A 22,809-nucleotide genomic window follows, 5' to 3' on the forward strand; every position below is an offset into this window, starting at 1 on the left:
CATTTTCCTGCCAGTTTAAGAACACAGTCATGTGAGATTGGTTAATCTGGGAGCTGAAATGCTATTCATCTACAGGAAGGTGTAGTCCAACAGCTCTTTCTCATTGTGGTCATGGCACACATGGGTTAAGACTGAAGATGTCCAGTCTTCCCAAGTTTTGTTTTCTCTCAGAACTTGCCTGGAGTGTCAGCTGGGCAATCTGCACTTTGGGGACAGGCTCTTTTACAGAAAGAGAGATAGAGAAACTGCTGTAGAAACCTTGGGAAATAGACCCTGCTATGACAGACACTACTAGCCTGGCRACTGTTCTTGGCTTCCCAAGGATATCGCATCACCTGCCCTAGCCTCAGATTTCTTTTCTTTAGTTGATAATACCAATTTATGTTTGAGAAATACATATCAAATATCGTTATGCATTTAACATATTGTGGGCATTGCAGGCACCAGAGGGGATAAATGCGCTTTAGCCTGCTCAGCATCCTGCACCACTTTCTTATTGTTACTGCATTAATTTAATATCTCATATCTGTAACCACAGGAGACACATGAAGCAAAGCTGTAACAAGAAAAATAGAAGGGTAGGAAGCTTCCTATACTTACTAGGCTCATACAAACTTTTCTTGTGCTACCATTCAGGCTATTCTGCACAACAGGAACAATATGCAAGAGCTCAATGCACTGTAGGATTCACTAGGAACAGAAGAAACCAAACACTCCCACAAACAGGGACTCTGAAACAGCCAWAACATCCTGCCTACCCAAGGTGACCACTCAGTTACCCACACCACATCAGTAATGCAGATGACATCCTACACRCTGTCATCTCCTAGGAGATTCCAGTTTGGACTCCTTGACAGATAAGCAGGGTGCCCTAAACAGATAAAATTTGCAATCCCTGTCCTGCTGTCTCTGGAGGGCTTASAGATCCTCCTGCAGACTATGTGACAGAGCTGTCAGCTAAAAAGCAGATGGAACAGACAGGCTGGTAAATGCTTCTTCACCTCCCAGGGCACATCCAGACAAGACAGGGACGTGTCAGTAGCCTTCCCAGCCCTACAGGTTCCAGTTCCAGCATTTCCTACAGTCTGAGCTGCCAAAAACCTAAACTACAGAGTCCCAGTACCTCACAGATGGTAAGCATATTTCACATGGGAGACTCCACATACAGCCTCCCTGACAGCCAGAGTATTGTAACTATGGCAGCTACAGCACCTCTCCACTTGCACGTTATGACTGCAGTTGTACAGTAGACACCTTCGTGTTTATAGCTGAATAAGGGGCACAAAGGTTGCTACATCCAATGAATCTTGATGTATTAGCCACAAAGGAGGAAAGTCCTTATCGTTCAGCCAGCATCTTTCTTTGTCTTCAGCTCCACAGGTTGCAGGGTAAATAAGTTCCTAGCTACATTGTCTGGTTAGCAGTGCCATGTGGGGGGAAAGAAAAGTCATTTTCATGGCAGAATAAGAACATGCATTTGCAAATCCAGCCACATTATCAGAAATTCTACCAGTTCACACAGGAAACAATGCAAAAAGACAAATTACTATYGTTATCTATGGCACCCTTCAGTCAATATAATAGCAGTAATACACTGAACCCACTGTTTTTCAGCAGGATGAAATAGAACTCCCGAGCAAGACTGTCACTGAATGAGCAGATATCCACAAATTCAGGTAAATGCCATCATTTTTCTGATAAAAAACCTAAACATTTAGAATTCAACAGTTCTAGCCCAAAAAATATTGATGGTAAGTGCACGTTTGCTCATGGGGAACACAGTACTACAGAGGGGAGAGCTGTACTCTGCCAAACCTTTCACCTTTCCACTTGTTCCAACCGATACAATATTGTTTGTACCTAAAAAAAATATATAATTTTCTAAAATAAATACAAATGAAGGAATGTCAGTCACWCAGGAGACAAGAACTTCCTCCTCTTACAGATTTACATGTATCAAGGATATGGTAATGACACCCAAAATAGATTTCTTACATGCTGGAATATGAGGCAGCTTTTCCTACACAAGCTGAGACCCAAGGCACTGAACTGAAGGAAAGCACAGCTCTTGCAGACTTTGCAGTTTGGGTTCAGAAAGCCATGGTGTGAAGGAGCTGCCTGAGCCTTAGTTGCTGCACTCTAAATCAACCGAACCTGACTCAGCRATGTCATCTTCATCAACCGAGAAAGCTGTACTTTCTGGGTTGACAGAATGTTGCTAGTGACAGCAACCTCATTCGCAACTCTTTTCCTGTGGTTGCAAGCAGCGATGAGAGTCTTGTGGTCAACCATGTTTCTCATGAACCATGAGCTAAGACTCTGAGGGAGGGCCTGCAAGTTCTCTTTACTGCCCTAAACTCTTGTAATATGTTGTTGTGCATCACTGCATGTTGTGCTACATACTAATGCTTTCACTGAGGTTCTTACATGAAAGATTTATTATGACAGTAGAGTCTGTGATAGCAATTTGCAAATGGATTTGAACTCCCTTGGAATAAAAATTTATTACATAAAATACAAGATGCTTATGTGATTTGGCTCTTTTCGGCTACTAGTGTTCCATAACTAGCCTGAAGGTGGGAAACTCAGTCAGAGATTTGTATTTTGCTTTGTCCTTACCTTGTGTCTGCTCTCACCTGTCCTGGTAGCCTTAAACAATTTTCTCTACTTTGTCTTCTCCRGCTATTAATAGAAAGTGCATCAGCATTTTGCCAATACAACACCTTTCCCTAGTCTCTCTCCCTCTCAGAGAGCATCCTGCTTGAAATCTTTGAGTTACTATCATACCCACTTACCTGCCAAATGATCTTACAGAAGAAGATCCTCCAAAGTAGAGAGGTTAGGTCTAATTTGTGCTACACTATTCTGTTCTTTGTAGAAAAAGATATGTCATTTTAAACAAATTTTGTCTTACGTCCATGGGTAGCAATGAAAGGGCTCTCAATTACTTTAGTAACTCTGGCTTTGGTACTTACATCAGCTTTCTGCAGTTTGATTACTAGATATGAACAGAATAGACTATTTCYATGTTTTATTTAACAGATAAACTATTCAGCTTGTTAGTACTATGACTTTACAGAAATATCTCATATAAAATACTTCACAAGACTGGTAATCGGTGTAAAGTAGAAACTCATGCTAGTGTAACAATATCTGTCCTATGTTGTGGACATGACTGTGGAGCTATAGCACAAACCAAAGGCTACCAAATATTTTGTTGATGTCAAGACATGTCCTCTTCAAGGATATTAAAAAATTATTGCCTCTAAAAACCTTTGCAATGATAAATTAGTAGAAGGAACTAGTTGCTTGTCAATATCTGGACTAATTGTGCCACAAGATGCAYGCTTTTCACATCACTCCTTTCGAAAGAAAGCTGCTGATAACAGAATTCAAATGAAACATGCACTGCTAGTCTTTGGGCTTGTGGTGTCACTCCTGCAACTCCCAAGAGTCTCATAAGCTTCACTGCTTGCCTAACTCTTTGGCAACAACATAACACTACTTATGAATTTGACTTGAAAGTGCTGGAATTTTTCTGCACTGTAGTTTGCAGTAAGGGAATTTACTAATAGTTCACAGAATAAAGAAGTRTAACAGATTCGCTAACTTGGGTTTGGAGAATATTGAATTCCTCTCATTTGGATCATCTTTCCAAACCTTTGAGCACAAACAGAAAGTCTCAAAACATAGACAGAAAGTCTTTCTGGTTCAGTCCATTTTCTGGTAGACATCCAACAACATAAAGCTGTACAGAAAACCCAGATCAGTAGGAATACAAAAGCACTAGATAGTTACACTTGTATGAGTTTCATCCAATTTAGTACATCTCATTTCTGAGTTTACAGTGAGCTTGGACTACTACTTTACTACATCTGTAATGTTACTGGTATGTCTGCACAGCACTACACTACACCTCTTGATTACATCCCCGACAGTAGCAGGGTACCAATATGTGTATTCTTAGTAAGCATTCCCTGATCTCTTCCCAGAAGGAGTAGGTCCTTCAGGTCACCAAGATACACATTTATGAACATTATTAAGTTGTGAAAAGTTGAAAAATTGGAAATAAGCAAATAGTTTCACAAGCACTTACCAACAGTATGTCGGTCACAACAGCCCAGTTTACAGATAAAAACAGTTCTCCAAATGCAATAAAAATCTGCCAAAAAAGAAGAAAGAAATGACTGCACACACTATACTGACCTTTAGTGCAAGACAGTGGCAGACTCACTGACTATGCTTGTCTAAATGAGAGTTGTTATACACACCCATCTCTATAAATTAAACATCTGCTCTGTCTATGCTTACAAACACTGTCTTCACCTTAAATGGGTGGAAAAGGAACCAGAGAAGGTATATGAGTTGCTCTGTGTCACAAATCCTAGGCAGAAGAGCCAAAATAGGAATCATGATATGACCCTTCCAAGTAAACTGTAATTACAGTTGAAATGGGATGCAAATGTGAACTGCCGAATCCAAGAAAAGAAAGCCAAGAGCCTCTGAAGGGAAACCTCCCAGCTCACGTTTAAAGAGTGCTCAGATATCTTCCTTTGCTTGGGTTTCCAAATGAAACCAATGGCACACCTCTGTGCAAATGCTGGTACTCCTTCAAAGAGCAACTTCCAAAGTGAAATGGACTCCTAGAGACGGGCAGCCTGGAAACCTTGGTGTCCTGTGGGGATTCCCTAATTCATCACAGATGGAGACCCAGTCATCAGGAAAAAGGAGTAGGACTCCCAACAGTTCCTACACCTGYGGTCTTAGAAAAGATTAACCCTCCCAGCCAACTGCTAGACATAGATTTGAGCAGGCTGTACAGGCTAATCAATACTTGAAGAAAGCGTGAAAGCTATGCTATTAAGCTGGAGTGGTTCTAGAGGCAGAATCTATTTAGCTACACAGGCCACAAAGTTGCGCGGCACTTTGGAAATAGTCTAGATACACCACTATAGCAATAGATGCCAGCATTTTTGYGGTAGGGCCTTTATCATAATCTTGTATCTGGCTAATGAAAATACAATCCTCAGAAGAGTCACAGTGGCAAACTAACAGACATTTTCAGAAGGGTAGTACTGATTCTCCCAAATCAYTGCATCTTCCTGTCATACCTACCTCAACTCCTGTTTGCCTGTACTGTTCATTCRTATGTGAGTACAGACCTTTATCCAGACTTCTTTTCCTCCAAATGCTTCATACAAGTTTTTTCTAATTTCAGCTTTATCTATCCCCCACCTATAATTGTGTTTCGTTAAGTTTTACAGCAAATACTGGTTTCACATAGACCTTGACTATGTCTTAGCTCTTGAATTTATGCACCCTTCTGGATACCTATCAAAGTCTTTCCACTCGTTTGACTTTGGCTGCCCTTGCCCTTGCCAGAGACAGAATGCAATCATTCTTCTCCAATTCCATGAGTGTAGCAATAATAGCATGTAGACTACAGAAACGATTGAGCGTGCCAGTCAGCTGGAAAGCAAGTGACACACTTCCGTTACAGAGCTTTGGGCCAAACACAAAATGAAACATGTCTGTTAACATGGGCAGCAAGATTATACAATTCAGCTTATTGGCAAGCCACCTCGCAATAAGCACCAACATCAAGTCTCGCAAACCACTAGAAAATATTAGCCCTTCGCCACCTTATCTCAAGGCAATACTCTCTGATTTCTCCTGGAAGATCCAAATTCATCAAGGACCTTGCCTTTTCCTTTTTCTTCTGATTCTATACAAAGAAACTTTAAATGTGCCATTGTTCAGTTTAGAATTGCAGCCTGTAGAGTGGTCAAAGCAGTACTGCAGTACTTCTAGGGGAACTATAAGCAAGGGCTGAAGCACAGTTGAATCTTACTATACAGGGATAATGGCATGAACTTTATGTTAATATTGTCAATTGTGCCATAGCTAGCAATAGAGACTGCAAGCTAAAGTGAAATAGGAAGGAGACAAAGAACAGAGAGATTGATTGAAATCCCAGCTAATATTTCAGATCTGACAAGCGTGCAAATACAATGGTTAGAGCAGAAGGTTCTGAAGAGTCACAGACTATTTCTAGATGCCACCAACAGAGTACATGACTACATGTCTTTACAGACCAAAAGAGGGATTAGTCTATCTCCCTTACAAGGAACTTATGATGCGTAGCACTTGTAAAGTCTTGTTTCTGGTTTTCCGTTTTCTTCAGGATTTGTCCAAATCATCTAATATCCACACACTTCCAAGAACAAAGCATGTCATGCCTGGTGCTGAGAGAAGAATGTCAAATTCATCTTTAGGAAACAAGGTATGCTCTAAGCTTAGAAAGTTCCAGCGAACGGGAATTAATGAAAAGTTATCCATGATTTAAAAATATATATGATACTCTGTGGCTAAGACCTCATACTGCAGAAAGTAATTATGTCATACAGAATTGTCTTAACATGAGAGATACAACTTTGTTAGCTTTTTTTTTTCCCTTTAGGTCTTGTGCAGATTGCAGTTGTAGGTTGACTAGAAAAATTTAACTCAACATTTTCAGAAGGTAGTATATCAATCTGCAAATTGTGTCAAGGTATTCTGTTCTAGTCTCCTAAGTGTACCCAGAAAAGATTGAAACATCGTATTTTATTGCTGTYTCCTTCTCCACGACAACCAACTTTTTCAACAGACTGAACACTTAGAGCTAATATAGTCTCCRAAAGATGCAATCAAAATAATGTCTCAAATATTAAGAACATTTTATGTTGTAGATAATGGTTTACATTCATTCCTAAAGCCAGTATGAAGAGAATAGAGAATTAGACTGTAGCCAGTGTTGGCACCAAATGCCCTTCCTGTTTTTAAACAGTCACATACCTAGGCAAAAAGAAGGTAGTCAGCATGGCTGCACCTTACCTGATCAACTACTTCTGTCTTTTCAAGAAGAACCACACCAGAAAGGTGTGTCAGAGAAAACAGCTGCAGAATGTCTTCTTCAAAGGCAAGTTGCGGGCCAAGACTGTATCCTGATGCAGTATTACCATTAAAGATGAGTCTGTTTATACTGACACTAAATATAGCCCAGGGTTTCCAGGGTTTAGTTAAGATTTTCTGAAGTATCTGCTGCATTGCAGAGAGTACACATCTTTCATCTTGTTTTGGAGAGGGGAACAGATATGGGCAGAGCCCTCCCCTGAGATAACAAAGCCAGAATATTTTTCAAAGACCAACTTTGAAATCAAGAACTATGGATCCCAAAAGAGGAGAGAGATCCCATGACATTTCAGTTCACCTACCCAACAGAGACCTTGGAAGTCTTGCAGTATTTCCATGTTAACTTGAGAATTCTCATGCTTCGAAACATTTCTTCCAGCCTTGGCCACAGCTGATGAAAACCCACTGATGGTTGCCTTTCATTAGCCACTTAGACAGTAGAAAGCACCATACAGGAACTACGGTTTTTGCAAGTTGATGCATAGACATTTTTTTGTCTCTATAGCTGCCACACAGTGAAGTGATGGAGAAAGGTTTGCTAACATCAGTGTGCCTGAGTAAACAGTGACTGGAAAGCCGGTCTCCTGCTAGTGTCCTACACAAATGAAAGATCTGCTTCAGTGGGACCTTCAAATTAGATGCACCAGCTGGCACGCCACTCCAATTCTCACACTAGTGTGACTASTGTCAGATCTTGTTTGGAAAGAGAAGAGAGGCATGGCTGGTGCCAGAGAAGGCAATAGTTAGGCAGCTGTAGTGGTAAAAATATTAGAACAAACAGGTGCTTAGATTACATACAATTTATTACCACTACATGCTGTTGATATTTTATGTTGGAACACCTGAATCAAGCAAATCAAACAAAAGATGAAATGGCAGAGTCTCAGGTTAAAAGACCAGCTGGTCTGCTCTTGAGAAAGAAATTTAAAGATGACAGTTGTCCATATCCAGTTCAGAATTTCCTCTCAAATAACATACCACCTGAAGATAGAATGCTGTTTGCAGGGAGAAAAGCATTTTGAACAAATTTCAATTTACTAGCTCTAATARAAGGTGTATTTTGGAAAAGAGACATCCAAAACTGATATACTGATTGACTCATCTAACACATACTGCTAAATTAAATAGGTAGCTGAGATTGTGTGCTACACCTTTAGGGACAAAAACGGACAAAAGAACCCACCCAGAGCAGGACTATGTGGGAACCTAAAATGCAGGAAAAGAAAATGGCTAATTCTTTTGGCACTTAGATCTTAGCTCTTGAAATGAAAAATAATCCTCAATTTCACATTTTGCTTGTGTACATATACACACAAACGCACACACAAGTCCATTAGCTTTTTGGTGAAAAGGCATTTTTCCACAGGAATACACATTCCTGAGGAGTCAAAAYGAAAATCTCTTTAAATAAGCCCTATTCTCAGAAGCAGAAATGCTGCAAAAATACCCTTTTGCAGAGCAGTGTTGCTTACCATAATTAACTTTACTTGGATCCTATTATTTATGCTGATCACGGTAATGGTGGCTATGGAGTCATACGAAAAAAGCTTGGAGTCTTTCCCTAGCTGTTACCAGATTATAGTTAAAATAAGCTTTACATTCAGTGCCCTCTCACAGGGAGTTTTGGGGGCTGTTCATCATTCCTAGCAAGTTTCTGTTGTTTTCTTTGTCGAGGACAGAATTTAAGTGATTTATACTTCAGATTGCATTGCCAAAAGCTCGACTTTGAAGATCAGCTAGTGATTTGGGGCATTGAAGGTGATGGCAAAATTATTCTTAGCAAGAACTACACGTGTTGTACAGTCCCAAGAACACCAATCTTTAAGCATTCAGGGAGCACAAAGAAATAAGATTACTAAATTAGCTACATTTAAAAAATTGCAGCATTAAAAATTAACATAAGACTGAGAYTTCCTTTAACTATATTTTTGGATAGGGACTCTCCAGCTTCATGCAGCTAACTACACAGGCTTACTATTGTCTTCTTTAGTGTGTAAGCAGACTCCGTAGGTCCTGAGTCCCAAATTATAATTCTTACTGATTGCCTGCCCTCTTTACTGGGCCAAGTAATGCACATCAGGGCCCTCATAGGAGATGCCACAGCYGCAGGCAGTATTAGGACCACGTGTACAGTGCTCAGCTTGCTGGCCACCTTCTCACAAGTCACTGAAAACTCTTGCTGGTATAGAGGAACAGAGAATTCTGCAAAACCACCCCTCCTCCTCCCCCTYCCCCATCTCCCCATTATTCCAGAAGATATTTTGCTAATGATAAATAGATTAGCACTTACAAAAGTGAAAAGTATATTCATCTGGGCCACGACCAGAGCTATGTAGAGGCACAGGGCAGAAATGAACATGCTAACGGCACAGATCAGCGGATCAGCTTTATTGTTAATCTTCCTTAATCTTCTTGCAACTTCTGCCCCAGCAATGACACCCAAGATTCCTGTTCCAACGGTGATGCCTCCAAATATTAGGCTGGTGACARAGCAAAGGATTTAGTTGAGCAGAGTAAGACCATACAGTGGAAAAAGTTTGGTGTTGTGTGCCCCATTGGTAGCTTACACCTGCATTTTTGGTTCTGTATGCCACCCCACACAACATGGAGGAATCTTTAATAGGCAACTTGAATCTGACTCTACTTCATCCAACCCTCCCTTTCCTTCTAAATGGATTTAATCTCAAGCCTCAATTTTAGCTACACCTCTGCTACTGATGCTCTGTCCTGTGGAGCAGATATTTTCCCATTCACAGAGCARGTGTTATGCACCCGGTGTCAAGGAGGAGTCTTCTCAGTACGACCTGGCTTGGATATCCCATGATTTAGAAGAGTTCCAGTCATGTTGGTTAACCTAGGAACCAATCTACTCAATCATYCCCAAAACACAGATGGAACAATTCTGTATCACAATCTGCTGTCTTGGAAGAGATCCTTTCGCAAGGAATCATATACATCTAAACTATTATAACCCTCCAGTTAGCACAGCTGAAATGAGTCACTTCTCCAGCTACGGGAAACAGCTACCACTTCCCCACCAGTTGAAAGAATACTGAATAGCGAACCYGGGGGAGCTCCATATAGCATTTTCTGAACACAGAATTTCAAGTGCCATCCAGYTGTGTATGCCTGCAAATGCAGATGTGTTCTCCTGGAATGGCGAGTTCATGTTTTTAAGAAGAATGTGTTCTAATTGCTTAGAAAATTTAGCTTCCAAAGGGACTTCCACATAGGCTTTTCTCTGTGTCCCAAATGAAAACCTAATGACAAAGCAAGTCTCTTGAAACAAGACCAGTGGTGCCACTGACTGTTTAATGCATCATAATTCTCCTGAGGCAGATGGGTACAGAAGCATAATGTCCTTAGTGCAAATGCTTCTAAATATTTCAGTGTGCTACATGGTAAGTTTTGTACATTTTCCTAAGCCTTCTCTGCCTGCAAAGCAAAGTAACCAGCTAGGATACGATCTGTTCTTTAAATTGCAGTGCATCTCTCTTTTCATTTCCTCCTGGCTGATTAGGAAGATTTCAATTATTAATTCTACAAGAAAAAAAATGCTATACATTATAACCAACTTCAAGCCTATTTTCACTCTGCCTGTAGGATTTTCTGCATTCTAATGCATCACTCACTATAGCTTGTTAGTGACAATATAAATTGAATGGGTGGAATAACTATTTTACAGAGACATGCAAGTTCCAAGATGACATTAGTTTATCTAAGCATTCCAAGGAATTGTGCTTAGAAGATTCATATATTATAAGCTCCTGTTGAAATGAAGATACTGCTGGGAGAAAAAGGAACAGTCAACACTAAATTAAAGCACAGTATAATTGATGGGGAGAAGAAGAGTACAGCAGTCTAGTCCTGGGGAAGGCTATTATGGGGCCTTCAAGGATCTGAGAATGCCCAGGTGTCCGTCTCATCTGTTCAAAGGTATCTGCACAAAGACTGCAATACCAGCTTCACCATACCTATTTATCTACCTTGAAAGGATTGAGACCTGACTCAGCTATGGTGTTATTTGAATTTGTGTTTCCAGGGAGTCTAAGTGACACAGCCCTGATCTTTAAACAAAGACTGCAACTGCTGAACAGCCACAGAGGATAATATCCTTAAAGGATCCCTGAGCAAATCCGGGAATGTGCAGCTTAGATCTCCTAACACTGTCAGTTACTGGTCTGACATAGCTGTTTGTATTATGCTTTTTTCTCTATCCCTCTGGAATAGCAGTTTAAAACCAGCCTTCTGCTACCTCTGGCACWAGCTTATGCCAAGGTTATTTTTAAAGCATCCTGTAAGATGCAGTACATGAGGTTAAACTATCAGGTGCTCCCTTCTACTTCCCTGAAGACCATGTCTGCTCTAGCAGCACTACTGTAGAATATTAATTYAGAAGGTGGTTTAGAAAACAAAACATAAGCTGATACCTTAAGCTTAAAAATGGAAGTTTTTAAAATGTATCTGAAGGTTCAGCTTTCCTTCCCTGCCTACCCTGAGCCARACTCCTGAGTTCACTCACTTTCTCAGCAGCATTCAAAAATAAATAATGTGCAAGYGGTGGCATCCATGGAAGGACAATTGCATTTACTGTTTAGGTACGTGTGAAGGACTTTTCAATATATAATACTTTCAAAATATAATACTTTCCATTAGCTGAAAATTGGACAGTTCCTCTCAAACTAGGCTTAAGTCTGTACTGGAAATGGACTGGATGAAAATGTGTACATTTAAGGGCTTCCTGCAGCAGCCATGTCCTGTCAAGCTAGCTATCTGATTACCCTACAACTCAGAAACTACGTTGGAGTTGACTTGCTTAATCCCTTGGGAAAAGTAAAAGCGCCCAGTTACCACAAGACATATCCAAGGTATAGTTAGTGCTTTTCCCTTTAATTCTCTCAATTTGGAAAGAGAATATAGTAAGCAGTTAGTTCTTGGAAACACATCAGGAAAACAGGGACCAGAACCAGGACTGGGATACCTCCAGAGGAAAGACATGCACATGGAGACCACTTGCCAGGGGTCAGTACATAGCAGAGGAGGATCCCAGTGCTCGCTAGTGCTGAGGGCAGCTGTGAAGGCAGGATACCTTCTTCTACTCCAGACAAAACATTTTAAGGAAAATAATTCTCTCCCAAGCTGGGGAAAGATTTCCAAAGAGCCACACTCTAATTACATCCAATCCTTCTCCCATTGTAAATTACCCTTGCCCATCTAACAACTGATATTTTATTTGTGTATCACTGTTGTTCTGGACAGTCTGTAAGGAAGAGCTCTACTGGCAGTTACTTGCAAGAGCTACTTAACCAATTTTGATATAGAGAAATGATACTATAGCACACTTATCAGCCTGCTTCACATTGGCCAACATGGCAGTAGCTTTAAAACAAGACTAATAAGAAAATAAAAAAAAAAAAGGAAAAAAAAAGAAAAAAAAAAGAAAGCTCTAAACAGGTTTAAATGTATATTTAAGGTTGGGACTATGGTTGGGAGTCCATAGTCAACTGAAGCCTCCTTTCTAAAGATGCTCTCACCTGTTGGAAGAACTGCAAGATTCCTGGAAGCACGGTGATACAATGCCCTGGACAACCTGAGCCCTGTAAAGAAACAGCGGGACCCACAGGCCCAGGGCTCCAGTAACGAAGGCCATGGCAGTCAGACCCAGGGAGGACCAGACAAAACTCCARCTGAAAGTCACAAGAAAAATATTAAAGCAATTTGAAAGAATAGGGAAATCTGAAGAAAAGCGGAAAGCCTGCATGCAATATCCAGGATTTCAAGCAACAACAAAACAATCCTTCCAGAGATCTTATCATCAAAATGCACTGATTTCAGTTTTGATAAGGCTACATATATGAACTTGGATCGTAAAGTGGTACTTAGAGTTAAGGGTGTGACCTGCTGATTTCATGTTACATCTCGTTCCTGGACTTTTGCAGATATCAATGTCAGCTTTTGCTAAGACAACTGCTGTGAAGTTTTTGCTAAAGGAACTACAATAGACAGTGGGCAAGAATTTAATGGCTTGGCAGCTAAATCAGTGTTCTATGCACAAGTCCAAATGCCTCCAGCTGGATTTTAAATTGTTTGTGTAACCAATGTATATGAAAGCAACTTCTGGRTCTTTCAAACTCTTAACATACAGTGGCTTACTCTACCTAAGTAAGTAAAAACAGACTCTCAGTCTGCAGAGAAAGCTTTCAGACAAAAGGAGAAACATCTTTCAAAAATGCCCAGTTCCTGTCTCCTCACTGCCCTCTATGAGGAGATCAACTTTTACTGGTCTCCTTCTAGCTAATAACTTATAGAAATCCTCTTTGTGGTCAATAGGGAGTTATGAAATCTTAATGCAAAGTAAGTGTTGCAAATTCCCAGGCGACTGCTAGACAGAGGGTCTGTTAAGATATGACTTTAATTGTTCCAGAGGAGAAAACGACAAAGAAAGGTGATATCCCAAGGAAGCAAGACAGAGCTTGTCTTTAAAAACATTTGATCAGGATCCTGGGAAAGCAGCCTGCAAGCGCAGGCTGTGAGGAGCCGGGCCTGGCACAGGTGCACAGCGGCACCTGCTGTTCTCAGACCTGATCCATCTCTTCCTCCCTGCCTCTGGCAAGGCAAAATGAATGAGGAACCTGCTGCAAACAGTATCTGACTTTGTCCTGCATGTCAACTGATGCAGAATTTAATTTCTGTGAGGTTATGAACAAGAGGTCATCTGCCATCTACAGGTTAGTTGGTTACAACACATGTAAAATTACTTTATAAACCATATGGGGGTCTTGCAGAATCTGACCTCTTGTATCGGAGGCACAGCAGGCTCTCAAATACCATATATAAAGTGCCTGATACATATATAAGTGCCTGATCCAACCTTCCTCTGGCACTACAAACTAAAGATAAAGTTACACCTGCAAAACGTGCACTTTTACCAAGCTAGTTATACTACATGTTGAAGGGAGAGCACAGCAGATTTAAGTATGCTGAGCTCCCTTTAAACTACATAACTTAATCTTGATGGGTGTCTGTGAGCTATACCAACAGGTGCTTCAGCATACACTACACATACCTGCATGAGTCCTGGCAGGGAGCCTTGTCCTGTTACAGTTTTATTACTACAYAGATCTGTACTATGCTAATTAAATCTGGTTCAGGTAGGCTTATACAACTGTGGTTACCTTTTGGAGCCCAGTACAGACCTGGCCCACAAGTAAGATGCCCAGTCTGTGAAGCTTGAGACAGATTTGGCGGTACTGAAATTGCATCGGTATTAGGAACAAGACTGGGGTTTTAGCATGAGACTTATATAAAGAAGAGGATTATTGTTCAACTACTCTGCCTCCTTCCACCTCCTCAAAATAAGAGGATAGTAGAAGCAAAGCAATTTTCAATCACTTATGTAGCATTCCTGCAAAGGATTGGAAGAAAGATTTTGTTAATGATGTTTCAATCATCTTGTATACAGCATGTGATACAGAGGAGTGGACTGGGATTTGCTGGCCATTTTTTTGATGGAGGGAACTTTTGTAGCTAAACTCACATACTTCCTGCCAAGTGATATGACATCTTCACACCAAGTTGTCTTGCCATTTCTCTGTACACCTGGTTTCTCAGCTGCTACTCGTATTGTACCAGAGATGCTCAGTGCTCTGTGTGCTTCTGTCCTTCTCTGGGTCCTGCGAGGGACGACCAGAATCAGAAGAACAAGCGCTAGAGTTCCCATGCAAGGAGTTATCTGTAGAGACAAGGCTGGTTAGATCAGAGAGATCTTTTTCTTATACTGAAAACTCCACAGCGATTCAAATTCTGTATTAGAATTACATATGAGAGAAATTGTAAATATGCTCAGAAATATATTATATGACTTTCTGTCTATAGGTCATATTTGAAGGAAGAAGAGTGACTTCTGATGACTTATGGAGACTTTTGAGGAAAGACAATAGATCCCTCTCCTATCACACAGAGACATGAACTCTACCTCTGATTTTGGAGAAAAACATGCGAGGAAAGAAAACTACACTGGAACACTCTAATCATAAATGCAAGGATCATTGATGCAGGAATAAAAGACTATTATTCTGGTAGACATTCTTCCTGACTCATCCTGTACTTGCCAGTTAATTTTATAGATAAGTTACGAGGATCTGACAGAGAACTTTCAAAGTATTAGGTGTTCAGTATGGGTAGACATCATGATGACATGATCTGAATAGATGAAGGTTTTTCTTTAAGCCCTCAAATAATAGAAGTTGTTCCCAAAAGCATTTCAGAAAACAAACAAAAAGAATCTGATTCCCTTCTCTCAATTTTCCTGAAGAACTATGTTAATGCTACCAATATAAAGATCATTTTACTTTCAGTTGCCTCTATTGAGGAAGTCTGAGTCCACTGACAACCATCCTAAGTGCATCCTCGGTAACAGGAACACGAGAACCTGCCCTCGCCTGCTAGCTGCTGTACAATTTCACCTATACCTGCTTTCACCCTGCAAGAGCTAGGTGTAAATCTTCCAGACTCCACTTGTCCTGCAGGAAAAGTTCTCTTAAACACTGAGTTTATGTAGGATCAGACAGTGGAAAGTTCTTCCACCATTCACCTCTTTTAACCTAATGAACATGAATAATCCAAACCCCAGCCAAGATTATGATTTTACAGTGAATGGCTCTGCCCCATGACTGAAAGTAAGTAACTCACCCTGAATGCCCAATGCCAGTCACCTGTGGCATCTGCCATGCCGGATGCTAGGATATAACCTAGACCACTGAAAGCAACAGAAAGGGATATTCAGTAGGCACTAAGGAATTTTTGTGAAATGACACATCTCACCACTATGGAGAGCACAGAGAAGTATTCTGTAAACATCTCTACTATCATTAGGGCTACAAGGAAAATAAACTTGGGAAAAGAATGGAGGTGTGTGATATTTGAGGGAAAGGCAAAATTGGAGACGGGCCAAAATATCTTTTTAAATATTTTCTACCATCTTATCCCAGGCTGATACTATGACCTCTTTGCCTTTCTGGGACTGAAATGTGACGGAGCCACTGTCCATCCACTGTCTTCCCTGAAAGAATCTATGAATGAAAAGAACCAAATACTTAAAAAACTATGGGGAAGAATCAGAGAATGTATATTCCCTTTGGAATACACATTCCACAGAATAACACTGTAAACTCAGATCAGACAGACTATAGAGTGCTTTATTATTTGCCCCTTTCCATGCTAGCCGTATGAATTAAGCCCTAGAGCAGTTCTCTTATTTTTAATCTGACTTCTGGGCTCTGCCCTGTGCACCTGCCCTAATGAAGACTATGCCTTTGAGCCACTTACAAAGCTCTTCTCTGCCTCTCTTTCCAAAATAATGTTGATTTAACTAAAAGAGGAGAGGAGAGTGCCAGATCTTCCCTGGGAGATGTTTAGTGGAGGGTTCTCAACAAATTTGTCAGTTAAACTAATACCTGAAAGCCTTTGTTTTCAATAAATAAATAAACAAATAAATAAAAATGACTGACTTCCACATACAAATTTCTTAGAGAACTGCTTCAATATCTTATTCAAAACCTAYCAGTTTTCTGAGTTTATGTTTTCCTTCTCCTTGAAAGTAAATACAGAAATAAACCTAATCAGCTCTATTTAAATATGCTAACCAAATCACAGAGCCTTGTGCAAGAGCTTGATATGAGGATATATACCAAAATCTGTCCAATCAATTAAACACCAGCCATATTAGAGAAAATTTCAAAAAATTTTAAAATTACTAGCAAAAAAACCAACCTTCCAACTGGAATGAAGATATAGAAGACAGATAACATTGTGGTTCTTTTTTCTTCCTCAAACAGGTCTGCAATGATGGTGGGTGCTATTGTGGAATAACTAGCCGTGCCAATGCCAACCAATCCTCGTGAAAGAAAGAATATCCAGGAAGACTGAGAGAAAAAGACATAGTCCAAAAAAGCACATGTGAGAAAGCTTACTTTTAAAGGGCTGCATCTTTGTCAAATGTAATCAGAGTTAAATACAGTCAAAGTCAAATGTACCAGAGGAGATAAGAATTCAACTGTCTTTTGCACGTGTCTACATTACCCACCTCACATCTGCCTCCCTAGCATCCCACCACTGTGCTTTGTACCATCTACACCGTAGTGACTTCTCTGAGTGACACCCAGAGAGAATTAGAGGATATGGTCAATAGGCCATAGGTTTGCTAGCCAATCCTCCACACCTTAATGACACAATCAACAGGAATTCTTACAGAAGTAAGATGCCAACAATTGAAACAGTAATTTGTGGGTGCTCCACTGCCTAGTCTAGACTCCACCATCCCACAAAGCATTCCAGTACTAAGTCCTTTGTACTAAGGACTTGGGGAGTAAGTGCTCACTGATGGCTTTTCCAGAAGCAATCACAGAAGGACTCCATCAATTCCTGCAAGACTTAAGCAGATGATATTAGTAGTAGTCTCTTAAAAAGCAATATACCGATTCATTGATGAATGAACTGCCTAATGTTACACCAGACCAGAAGAAAATACCAGCTCCAAGGATGATTTTTCTATCGTGGCGGTCACCGAGGTATCCAAAGAAGGGGGCAGCCAGCATGTAACATAAGATGAAGACTGGAAATCAAAGCAAAGACAATATTGATCAAATTATTATCATATTCCTCACCTCTCAGACAAACAGGTTATTTTTTTAGGGTGGAGGTAAAAGACAGGCTGAGTTTGCAAAATTAGTAGGTAGACTGATACTTGGAAAAGAAGAATGCTGATTCAAAAAAACTTACACAAGAATGAAACATGGGTGAATTACTCTAGTTCTGTACTCTTTAATTGAGAAATTCCTTCATCTCTTATGGTTCACATGCTGTGGGATTTTTAAAGGACTGCACTTCAGTCTTCCTTGAACCTAAGACTTTTAGTTTAAAATTTTAGTCAGCTTCCCACAAGGGGAAGTGAGCAATAGCACACATCCGTAGGAACTAACAGAAATAAGTTACTGGATTGTATTTTAGGAACAGACTACATCAATGCAAGGCAAAATAAATTATATGAAATAAAGAGATTTTATTACCTGTTTGCAGTAGACCTGCATCCCCATCACTAAGCTCGAAGTATTTCTGTATATCTAACAGGACGCCTGCAACAGAGTCAAACACTGAATGATGGCAAAGTACCCTGCTTGCTCCTTGTGATTCTATTAATTTGCCAGCTCAAAGATTTACTTCAAGAAGAGGAGTTGTGAGAACTGCAGCTTGCCAGTTTATACGCAAACCATTACTCTCTTACAAACACAGATATATGGAGAATTAAATTTTCTTATCCCTATAGATAAAATTCATTGTCTTCTACTGTATAGATCTTATGAGAGTCAGTTTACTTGTAGTTAAATCACAGCCRTTCTGTTTCTCTAGCACCACCAATATATAAGCATATAAACAGTTTACAGTCCAAGGTTGGGGAGTAAGTGGAGGAACAAAAATGTGGAACAAAACAGTGGCAAAACTTTGCAGCCAGGAGATTGCTACTTCCATAGAGCTAATCCTAAAATTCTCTTAATAAGCTTAAAATATTAGGATGCTTTGGAATTCCTTCTGTTAAGAATAACTGTTAATATTTCCAGTATATACAGTATTCAAATTAGTGTCTACAGGACTGTTCACAATGTAACTGGCTACAGTCTTCACAATCAGATCGTGGCTAAATCAGCCCATAGCCAGGGAAGCACTACTATAATTCAGACAAAAGTTACTCTGGTCTGATCGTGGTCCCATGCCTATTTTGCAGATATCAGTTGAGATATGGAGAGCAGTGTTGTTTTGCAAATTAACACCTATATAGTGGTGACAGTGACAGCCTAACTTGACCAAAGACGATTATTTCTGTTTGTGGTAAATGGTTGACTGAAATTCTATCTCAACTGCTAACCTTTCAATAGCTGTGGAAAAAGTTAGAAGAGTTGTCAAAAAACATGGAGGAATACGACAAAAGCAGCAAACTGATGCAAGAACTGTGGATCTGGCACCTCCAGGATGCATGAATGCTATTGATACAAAAAGTCATTTTCACCCATACGTCATTCTGAGGCTGCAGAACTACTATCACACCTATCTTGCATTTTTGCATTATATTCCTGGAAAAAAGCAGAAAATATTGCTTTGAATTAGCATACCATTAGTATGAGGATACTGAGAGATATCAATTAAAGAAATTTGTTCTCATTCAGCCTTAGTTTTTCCAAAGTTGTCAACATCAAAAGGTTATCAAGAGAGGGAGTCACCAYTCAAGAAAAAAAGTGGTATGAAAATTGCTATGTTCATGGAAGCTGGAATGGACTCAGGGAGAAGTTGCAAGCAGGGTCTACTCTGCCTCCGCAGTAGATTTTATATGCTATGCCACCTTCTGTGCAGCTGCACCTAACTTCGATGCATACTTGAGCCTGCTGGTTTAAAGCTAAATCCACGCTCTCCTACAGTCCCTGGGGCTGCAGCATAACCAGTCCTCTCACTATTTACTGATACAACTTTGAAGGCAGTGTCGTGTCAAGGTCTAACCTAACAGCAACACGGGAGATTTTTACAGTTGTTTCTCAAGGAGTCTTCAGCATATCCTGCATTCAATGTTTTCCTAATGGTATCACAAGTTTAAGTCACTGAATTCATGCAGAACGACATAACTTCTGAAGGTCTGTCTTGAGCAAGAAGGTGTTGAATAATTCAAACAAGACAAACTAMACTCTTGTATCTCTTCTTTCCTGGTAGCTGATCAGCAACACATAGAAATACTGTGCAACAGGAACTTCACTTTTGGACTAACACTGTATTCAGTACAAACCACAGTTAATAAAAGACCTGATATGAACTGCGACTCCAGCTCAAACTGCATTTCACACGGAGCACTGTGTTATCTCTTCCACAAAACTGAAATAATTGAGCTTTCTTAAGGCATGAGAATTTTAATGGCAAATTACACAGCATTGATCTGAACAGCCAGATGTGGGGTAATAGAGGACAGAAGCCACGGTCTTTAGCAARTTGAAGACTCAGATTCCAGCAGACTATTAAGGGGAAGAGCTTGTTTTTCATGTACAAAGTGAAGCAAGCTCTGTAAAGCCTATGAGCAAAACTATCTGGAAGCCACAGTTCTTCAACTGTCACCTGCTTACTTTGAAACAAATACTTGAGCCTCTCCTTCCCCACTTTCCTGTTAACTTACATTTAACAACACGCTCAGAGGATTGGACAACCTAATGCAAAAGTACTGATGCAAGAATTCTGCAATGCACCTCAATTCTAGCAGGGAAAAACTATATAGGTGCTGTATAAACTGCAAAAAATGAATTTCCTCCATGGCCCATATGGTCAGAGTGTGAAATGAGCATGAAAAGTAGTTCAGCCCTATATTGTAATTAAAGTCTGATATTTGAAAGACCTGGATACTAGCCCCATCTCTGCTCTAGAATTGCTCTATGTCCCTGGAAGTATCACAGACAACAAGCTGAGCACAAAATCTCATGGACAACCTTTACTTCACAGGCCRTCTTGAAAATTTTAAGATCCTAGCATGCACAGGAACCAAAGAATAGTTCAAAGCCAGGAATGACCCGAATGACTTCTGGCACGTAGCACCTCTGTGCGCGCGCCTTCCCACCGGCCCAGGTCCTGCTCCCAGATTTCTTCCTCTCCTGTCACCTTGCCTGCTCCAGGGAAAGTTGTTTGACAGCAGGACTCATACATGATTTTTTTCAGTAGCTCTACTGCAGTGCCGTCCAGCGTGCACCCGTTTCCTTCCCTCTTATATGTGTAGTTAAGAAGTGTTCAAAAAAGAAAAGTTTTAACTCCACTTTTAAAGCCTCTCACTTTTAAAGATACAGACTGAATGACTTAAATTTCTAAGTGGTCTACGTAGTAAAGATAAACAGTTGGTGTAGCAACACTAGATATTAATTCCAGATTTAACAATCCCTCCTGTTGGTATATTTTCAAAATTTTAAAAGGTTTATGATTTCCAGGCCACTCAGCAGCAAAATATAGCAAGCTTATATCAGATTTTGCCTCCTAATTTGTAAATCAGCCCACAGTGAGCATGGTAGATATTTAGGAGTGAAGCTGAGCAGAAGAATTTATGCAGACCTCAGTTTACATGGATGGAGGGAAACATAGATTTCATCCTGCTTTACTRGAAGTGATACTTTGTTGTCCAGGCCTAGGTCAAAAAAATGTTTTTTTGGAATAAAGTTATAGTTTATTAGAAAGTTGGCAGGTGGTGCTCAGGGACATGAGTCTCCRTGCTTTTTACACAACCATGTTATACTCCTCATTACAGAAATCACACAGTTTCCACCGGATCATGAGGAAGTTAAGTTTTCTCCAAACAAACTTGCACAAAGATAGTATTTTTGTAATTTTAATGGGGAGGAATGACATCACTATCCTTCAGGTAAGGGAATGCCACACCTGATCTACTAGATCCAAGGAAGGCACGGTAAGCTGCTGTGTACAGTAGAGAGAAGCTTCTTTTAGCCAAATCTCCACACATACAAAAATAGACTAGTTACTCTGCAGGCTCAAGTCTATTTGCAAGAGGTTAAGTTTTAAAGTTTTAAAAATACAAATCTTAAACATTTCACTGACATGATTTTTGTAAGTATTCTATTAACCATTAATAACTTTACATTATTTGTTGGCCTTTTAAGATTTGTAACTGGAAGTTTCACGACCAACAGGCTAAAGCTGATTAGTGAGAAAATCAAAAAGACAAAAAGCATATCATCATAGTATAGAACATTTGTAGCTAAGGAGTAGGTAGAGCTATTGAGAACTTAAATTCTTTTTTCCTTAGAAAGAGAAAATAGACTCTCACCTGGTACAATGAACCAGTCCATGAAATTTATTAAATTTGCGTAGCACAGCACACCAGCTATCACGTAATCTCTCTTTGCTGGACTCTTCCTTGACACTAACTTGTGTGGAACGTGTCTTGCATGTGCTGCAGTAGCTCCATAATTCTGCTCCTCCAGAGATGGCTGGAAGTGCAAGGTTGTATTTTCATGTGTTTCAGGGTTCTGCATATTTCCCAGTGCAGAAAGTCACCATATATTACAAAGTGTTTCCTTAGTGAACTAAGCTATGTGTTAATTCTGCATTCAGGCTATGAGGAACTTCAATCACTATAGTCATTTCCGGCAATGAAGCCCAGCCACTAAAACTTGAAATTAAGTGTTCCTTGCAGTAGGAAGAACTTTACAAAGAACGAACTTTGGTCCTGTGTTTTGGCTAAAGCGTTTAAGTACACTACTCCGAACAAAAGCAACACTAAACTTACTTAAATACATGCAAAATAATCCATTGTGCATCTAAAAAACAAAGTATAGAATTCTGTGATGTTCTCAAATTGTATATGCAGAATTAATAACCAAGGGCTCAGTGAGTTTCTAAAGCTAAAAGCAACCTTTTTAGAGAGAGGGGGGAAAGAAAAACGAGAAGCTAGTTTTAAGATCAGGTAGTTGTCTTGGACTTGAGCCCTCCTTTACCACAGACTTCCTGTGCAACCCTCGAAAAGTTATTTGGTTTCTCTCCACCTCAGATCTTATTCCACACATACATACCCSCCTGCTTTAAAAGAGAGCTAACCAACTTTGTCTCTGCCACCCGACCAGTCACTTCTGTTACCTCCCGTCTGCACCGCACTGGCCAGCTCTGCCCCCAGAATAGAATAGAATAGAATGGTCCTTTCCCAAAACATCCTAAGTTTTTAGGTCAAATCAGTAATTTAAGCAGAAGTCGCATACGCGAGATTAGATTATTGGGTTTATTTTTTTTTATTTTGGGGGGGGGGAAGAAGGCACCAAACAAACCAAAAAGACT

General features: G+C 40.1%; 1 protein-coding gene across 1 annotated transcript in view; it reads right to left on the reverse strand.

The window, feature by feature from the left end:
* The window catches only part of LOC146600909 (protein spinster homolog 3-like), a 30,821-nt gene extending 8,808 nt beyond the window's left edge, over positions 1–22,013 (reverse strand). The window contains exons 1-9 of the mRNA XM_085314509.1: positions 21,806–22,013; positions 18,018–18,083; positions 17,427–17,563; positions 16,723–16,874; positions 15,643–15,709; positions 14,493–14,683; positions 12,486–12,638; positions 9,242–9,431; positions 4,097–4,162 (exon numbers count right to left, since the gene is read on the reverse strand). Of these exons, the coding sequence (XP_085170635.1) occupies positions 4,097–4,162; positions 9,242–9,431; positions 12,486–12,638; positions 14,493–14,683; positions 15,643–15,709; positions 16,723–16,874; positions 17,427–17,563; positions 18,018–18,083; positions 21,806–22,013 (1,230 nt within the window). The remainder of the gene's footprint in view (positions 1–4,096; positions 4,163–9,241; positions 9,432–12,485; positions 12,639–14,492; positions 14,684–15,642; positions 15,710–16,722; positions 16,875–17,426; positions 17,564–18,017; positions 18,084–21,805) is intronic.
* Between the last annotated feature and the right edge of the window lie 796 nt (positions 22,014–22,809).

Source organism: Rhea americana, unplaced genomic scaffold (assembly GCF_003343005.1).
Source record: "Rhea americana isolate MKP2758 unplaced genomic scaffold, rheAme1 scaffold_111, whole genome shotgun sequence".
NCBI lineage: Eukaryota > Metazoa > Chordata > Aves > Rheiformes > Rheidae > Rhea > Rhea americana.